At 43.3% G+C, this 7,122-nt stretch overlaps 1 protein-coding gene across 5 annotated transcripts in view; it reads right to left on the reverse strand.

The window, feature by feature from the left end:
• The window catches only part of pcnt (pericentrin), a 57,133-nt gene that overhangs the window by 40,542 nt on the left and 9,469 nt on the right, over positions 1 to 7,122 (reverse strand). For 4 of the 5 annotated variants that reach the window (XM_049596172.1, XM_049596171.1, XM_049596170.1 and 1 more), the window contains 9 exons: positions 6,538 to 6,687; positions 5,506 to 6,416; positions 5,056 to 5,415; positions 3,622 to 4,024; positions 3,011 to 3,427; positions 2,729 to 2,926; positions 1,021 to 1,116; positions 772 to 915; positions 191 to 437 (listed from right to left, as the gene is read on the reverse strand). In XM_049596172.1, the coding sequence (XP_049452129.1) occupies positions 191 to 437; positions 772 to 915; positions 1,021 to 1,116; positions 2,729 to 2,926; positions 3,011 to 3,427; positions 3,622 to 4,024; positions 5,056 to 5,415; positions 5,506 to 6,416; positions 6,538 to 6,687 (2,926 nt within the window). The remainder of the gene's footprint in view (positions 1 to 190; positions 438 to 771; positions 916 to 1,020; positions 1,117 to 2,728; positions 2,927 to 3,010; positions 3,428 to 3,621; positions 4,025 to 5,055; positions 5,416 to 5,505; positions 6,417 to 6,537; positions 6,688 to 7,122) is intronic. The other variant, XM_049596169.1, reaches the window with a different exon arrangement.

Here is a 7,122-nt window from a genome sequence, read left to right on the forward strand (position 1 = left end):
AAATGTTAAGATTCCCCCACATCAAAGAACGTGAAGGCTACATCTGTCACTGTGCTCTACTTTGTCTACTTCTAAAGAATAAAAGTGACTCGCCCACATGCATAATGGCTCACATGTTGAGTGCACCTACGGGCGAACATGAAAAAGAACGCTGACTGAAGAGCTGAACAGCACTCCTGTCTGCACTCACTCATGTCTCGTTGATGCAGCTCACGCAGTCTCTCCTGCTGCTCCTGGTTCTGCCGTCTGATCTGGTCCAGCTCTGACTGATGCCAGGCCTGCAGGAGTGCACTTTCCTTGGCAAATGTCTCCCTCAAGGAGGCCTGGACCTTGGTGAGAGCCTCCTGCTGCAAATTCGTCTGGGAGTGTTCCAGCTGGGACATGTGGACGCCGGACAGGCTCAGACGCAAGGTTTCAAGCTCGCTGGTTTTTTGGACCTGAAGGAAATGGAAGCATAAGGTACGATTTGTGTGAGAGCTTTTCCTGAGCCAAGAAGTGACTGCATGTTGGAGGGAAAAGGAGGATCAAGTGTTATATTTACATTTTAGGCATTAAGTTGACACTGTTATCCTCCATAGCAATTTATAAAAAGTAGGATTCAATGTCTAAACTCCAAAGTAAGTCATTGTGTGTGACAAAATCCCTTTCACTATGAAATGGTTATGTAAGGGAGGAAAGAAGCTAAGACAGCGAGACAGAAGATTTATCATGCAGCATGTTGTGTCTGACGATGTTACACTGCGCCTTTGTGCGCATATATATATAGTGTACCTGCACCTGCTGCAGTTCAGCCTGGTGGGCAGCCTCCATGCTCTCCCTCAGCTCTAACGACACCTCTGTCCTCAGTTGACTGAGCTCCTCAATGTGTTTGGCAGTCAGCTCGGAAATCATCCTCTCATGCTCACGTTCAGTCACCTGGACGAGACAGATAATGGGAGACGTGAGAAGCTGAAAAATAACACACAGAATCGCTACAGAAAGCAAAAAGTTTAATAACTTAGAGACTTATTAATTTGATACCTGTTTGATTAAGCTGATCTGTCTCTTCTGTTCCTCCTCCATAGTGACACGCTGCTTCAGCAGTTCTGACTCCAGGTGAGTGTTCAACTCAGTAATCTAGGAATTAATGGAGTCAAACATATCCAGAAAATTACAAGACAGGAAGGTGCTAACACATATTTTAGCAGCACTAATGCCACACAGTCCTCTTTTTTTACTTTAATGGTCCATTTTTACAACAACTGGGTTCCTACAGATTAAGGCCAATCAAACTATTAACCAAAACCTAAAGAAAAACAAAAAAACATGAACCGACATCAAGTACTCAGGGTTAGTAACAATTTTGCCCCAATGTTATTGTAATATAAAATATGACTTTTTTGTCTCATGACGGAGATGATGATAGGGAAAACTGTGAAACACCTGCTGTTTGTTGGCGATTTTGTGTTTTTCATTCTGCATGTGGGATTCCATTGCCTTGATTCCTATTGTGATTTTGTATAAAATAAAATGAGCCTTGTATCAGTTTCAGCCATGCCGCGAAATCTTTGTTGAAAAGCAAATTTTGGTTGAATTTGGACTTTGCCCAGGGCAGAGTGACAGATTGGTAGTAGACAGTGGATCATCTGCTCTCAGCATCGCAGCCAAAAACAAAATAGGCATTTTGTGGGTTCTACTATCTTTATTTGTGTAACATTAATGTGAGGAGCATTTGGTCAATTATTTTAATGTGTCTGAAGAGAGGTATCTGCACATCCAACTGTCTCAGATATAAGTGTGTTGGAAACTATCACTTGAGTCTTTGAACCGAAAAGCCCACACACTGCTCTCATTCAGCTTGACAATTTATTAATAACACTAATGTTTCGGTCCTACTGAACCTTCGTCAAGAGTGTTGAACACTCTTTATGTTTTTTAAAGATTATTTTTGGGCCTTTATCACAGTATAGCTAGAGAGTGATGGGAAAGGGGGGAGAGAGAATGGAGAAGACACCCAGCAAAGGGCCACAAGATGGAACTGAACCTGGGTGAGTGCAAAGGGCTCAGCCTATATGGGGCAAACACTCTACTCACTGAGCTAGAGGCTGCCCTTAGGGTGTTGAAAACTCTTGACAAAGGTCCCAGTAGTGTGCGGGATTTTCTGACTCAAGTAAGACTCAAGTAAATTATTTTAAAAAATAGATGTTATTAATTATTTTGAGATTTTAAAACGCAACGTCAGAGAGGGAAAAAAGGTTCATAAAATCCTACTTTGCATGTCTTAGCATTTTTAGGGCTTTTGAAAAGATCAAGACATTTTCATATCAATTAAAATTCAAATTATTTTTTTAAATTAATATTTTAAATGCTTTCAAGACATTTAAGAATCTGCAGGAACTCTGGACAAATATATACTCTGAATCCATATTAAATTACTCAGTGAGACACAACATAAAAATGGTCGAAAATTCCCTCTTACAATGCTAAAAATATTTATATATCCTGATAACTAACCAACAAACACATACCGTCAATGTGGGTTTCAGCACCCCCAAATATAAAAATATTGTTAGACGGCATGTAATGTGTGTATGAATACAAAAATGCACAAGTAACTAACTACAGAGAAGTAACCATGGAGTGACATGAAAAGGAAATATGGTTCCTGGGAGTAAAAATAAATATTTCAAAAATGAACACCATGATAAATCTGTAAAAGCAATGACATTTCTTTAGTTTGTAATCCCACCTCCTGTTGATGTTTCTCCATCAGGTCTTTCATCTCCTGTTGGTGAGATGTCTTGAGCCTCTCTGTGGCCTCCTCAACAGCCATGAGCTGCTTCTCCAGGAGAGCCTTCACCTCCTCCTCCAGGTGTTCCCTCACATCCAGGAGCTCTTTCTCCTTCTCCTGTCTCTCCTCCTCCCATTTCTCCTTCTCTTCAGTCAGCTGTAAAAAATATTTCGTACATCATGTTAATCTCATTCTCACAGAGCAAAAATAAACCAACTCTTAATACTTCATATATCTCACCTCAACATCCTTGGCTTTTAGCAGGTTCTCAAACTGTTCCAGCTCCTCCTCTAAGACTTGTTCCATTTTCTTAATCCGGTCGTCCATCTCCTCCTCTTTCCTCCTGTGCTCATCTCTCTCCTGCGCTGCCTGAACCTGAGCCTCCTCCAGGTTGGCCAGGTTTTGTCTCAAACACAAGATCTGAGACTCCAGTTCATTCTTCTCCGTTTCAGCAGTGTCCAACCTGCCCTGGCTCCTCTCCAGCTCCTCCTGCAATCTTTCCACCTCTGTTTGAACATTCACAACCTGCGCACGTGTAGTTTTGAGCTCCTTTAATGTGTTGTCCAGCTCTATAGTCCTTTGGCCTAGTAGGGCTGCTGTGGTTTTGTGCGTTGTTTTTATCTCCTCTAGCTCCGACATGAGAAGTTCACATTGAGCCTTGAGAAAAGGAAGAGAAGGAAATTCTTTTAGCTTTTTTAAGCCTTTAAGCACAAACACATCTCTGCTGTCTATTGTTACTCCATTCATCCTAAATTGAGTTGGGTAAATTAAAAAGCAACTGCGCCCAGAGACTGGCATGTTTACAGTCCTATTAAGCTGTTCACACAGACCCACTTATCATACTGGTGTACCTGTAGTGTTTGCAGCTGGTTGTCATCTCTAAGCTCCGGGCTCTGTTTGGCAGAGATTGCAGGCTGCTTTATCTCCTGCGGCGACAACAGCAGCAGCTCCTGCTGTTTTTGATGAGACGGGAAACCAGCCTCCTTCTCCTGCTCATTTTTTAGCTCCCCCACCAGTTTATCTTCCTCCTCTGATGGAGAGGTAGCAGGGGCCGGTGGGGAGGGTTCAGCAGCTTCCTCTCCTGTCAGCATTACTGCATTTTCTCTTGTGTTCATTAAGGCACTGAGTTTGTTCTTCAGGTTGTCTTGTTCGTGGGCATTCAAGTTCATCTCCTCCTCAACGTGTCTCCGCTTCTCCTTCTCCTCGTCAAGTTCCCAGAGAGCCTGTCTGAGCTCTTCTGTTACCTGGGCCCACCTGAGCATACAAACATAGTTCATTAAAGTTATTGAGTTGTTTCAAACTGTAAAGTAGCTGTGAGCAACCAATGAAAACATAGAGCCACTTTGCATGAGATAATACACCTATTTATATTTTTCAGCACTAGTAAATGAGTTCAGGTAAATTCACTGTTATCCAAAAGCTTTAACATAGATTTTAAGATACTTTCAGGATAAAATTCAGTCTGATAAATACAGTATAGTTGATCATTTTAGTTCAGGGCTAGCCACCCCCTGCATTGTCCCTAATTTCCAGGGCTGGTACCTGCGGTTATTCCACAGGCTAGTTAATAACATGTCGGGCAGGAAATCCAAAGTGTGGGATCATTTTGAGAAGGTGAAGGACGAACCCAAGATGATATGTAAACTCATCGTCATTGGTCGACTACAAACATGACGTATCATGTGAAACATGGAAGTAGCTACATGCCCATTAGCCCACAGCGTCATTAACGCTCAGTGTATGACGTGCACTTGTAGATAAAATATAGGCCTATATTAATGAAGGTTCATTAGTACGGTTTTGTATTTCTCTGTAATGTAGCACAGTGTTAACAATGTTACTGATACTATTCTTTCTCACACCTTCAACTCAAACCATTGTGTTGCCCCGCCCAAAATATATCATTTAATAATCAAACTAATATCATAAACATGTGGGCGACTAGTTGACTAATGGCCCTAAATGACGACTTTTGGTCAACTAGGAAAATTCTTGGTAGGGGACAGCCCTGGTGAATACCAAGAAATTATACATTTGTAATATAATAAACTGAAAAATTAAAATCCCAAAAAAAAAAGAAAAAAAAAAAAAGAGAGAGAGATCGTGAATTATCGCAACCACGAGGTCTTTGTGCATACATAAGTGTGTATACAAAATATTAGGGCTGGCTGGTTCAGTAGCATATGAGATGAGCTGCAGACCGGCAGATACACACATGCACACTCACATCCAAACTCATGATCCCCTCCAGGCTTACCCGTGGCAGAGACAATTAACTCCATTACCTGCTCCTGGCCTCCTCCAGCTCTTCAGCACTCTGGATGACTTCCTCCCTTAACACATTCAAGTCCCTGTCCTTGAGAGCCAGCTCCTCGCGGAGCTCCACACACTGCTGATTCAGCAGTTCCTTTTCCAGGTCAGTCTCCTCAAACTGCTGCTCGGACAGCTTGCTCATCTCCAGCTCGCCGGCAGTGGAGCTGTGGAGCCACTGAGATGGAGTCTGAGGGTGGGAATCATCAACCACGGGGATGCCAGGGGAGCACTGTGGGGTAGAGGTGTTGTGGCGGTTGTCGCTTTCTTCGGGGATCCGGTTTGAGATTGACAAGAGAGGCTCGTCTCCCAGCACTTCACTGTTGAGCTCAAAACTGTGAAGGAGAGGCAGGGGGAGAAATTAGGGGATTAAATAAGCCTATAAAACAGAAACACAAACCGATAACAATTAGCATTCCTCTAACCTGTAATCTGCAGAGATGTCCAGCTGACTGCAGTGCTCAAAGCTTTCATTGACCACTGAGGATTGTGAGTGTGCAAGAGGAGCTGAAGACAGGTAGCGCTCCATCAGAATATCCCCAGGTATTGATACATTCATGCTGTCGTCATCAGGTCCACTTTCCACATTGGCCTCACCTACACTGATCTTCTCATCATAACTAAAACCAGCTTTTGCTTGGTTCTGCCGATTCTTAGAAGCTTTGAGTCCTATGACCTCCTCCTCTCTGAACCTCAGCTCTTTCTCCCTCTCCTCCAAAAGCTGCCTGACTCTCTCCACCTCCTCTCTGTGCGACTCTTTGAGCCTCTGCATCTCCTCCTCCTGTCTCTGGAGACGAAGAGCAGAGCTGGCCACCTCCTCACTTAACCTCCTCTCTGCATCGCCCTCCTCCTGAAGTCTTTTCCTCAGCTCCAGCACCTCTCTGTTCAGCTTCTCCTTCTCCTCTTTGTACTGCTGCATCTCAAGGCACTGAGTTTGGACTACGCTTAACTGGGTCTGGAGGTCTTGCAGCTGTGCCTCCCTTTCTTTTCGCTCCTCCTCCCTGCCTTTCTTCTCCTCCTCTAGCAGGGAAAGCACATATTGGTGTTTCTCCATCTCCTCTGCTAGTTCAGCACATATGCGCTGGCTGTTCTCCCTCTCTTCTTCAAGCTCGGCCCTCAGATTGTGCAGAAGAGTGTCTGTCTCGCTCTCGATGCCAGCGCTGGAGCCTTCAACACTTGACTGGGAGCCAGGACTTGCATTCCCAGATTCCCCTGATGGTGCCTCCTTATGATTGATGTCTGCATCTTGGGAGCAATGGCCAAGCTGATGCTGCTGTTGAAAGCTGAAGACATCGGCCCCTGACTTACTTTTGATGCGCAGGAACTCTACACTGGTCTGTATGGAAGATAATTCAGAGAACAAGTTCAGCTGCTGTGCATATTAGTAGTGATGTGCATATTTGTTGGCAACAATAATCCTGAAGTGCTGCTGCAGATTAGCTTTGAGTGGCACTTACCTGCTGGAGCTGTCTCTGTAGCGCCTGGATCTGTCCAGCGAGTGACTGTGCCTCCAGTTGGACCTGGTCTCTGCTGGCCAGGGCCTCTTGCAGGTTGGAGCTGAGCCTGGCAATTATCTCGTTACGCTTCTCCACAGCCTGCTGTAATTGCTGCAAGTGGGATAAATGTATGGGTAGAGTTTTTTTATTAGAACATACTCTCTATAAACACACTTATAGGGCTGAGCTATATATTGATATGATGTCAATACTGCAATATGAGACTAAGTATCGTCTTAGATTTTTGGTTATCATAATATCTTATGTGTAGTCTACTAATTTTAAAGACTGCATTACAGTAAATTGATGTAATTTTCTACTATTTGTCTTCATCCACTGAGTCATTTATACCACATAACTTACTTTGATTATTGATCAAAAATCTCATTATGTAAATATTCTGTGAAAGCACCCATCAATCCTACAATATCGATATTGAGGTATCTGGTCAAAAATATTGTGATATTTTATTTCCTACATAACGCCCAGCAGAAAATAAGACTCGAAGACAGTATACTGTTTACCTACAACATAAAAAGACAATGA

This window comes from Epinephelus fuscoguttatus, linkage group LG14 (assembly GCF_011397635.1).
Source record: "Epinephelus fuscoguttatus linkage group LG14, E.fuscoguttatus.final_Chr_v1".
In the NCBI taxonomy this organism is placed as follows: domain Eukaryota; kingdom Metazoa; phylum Chordata; class Actinopteri; order Perciformes; family Serranidae; genus Epinephelus; species Epinephelus fuscoguttatus.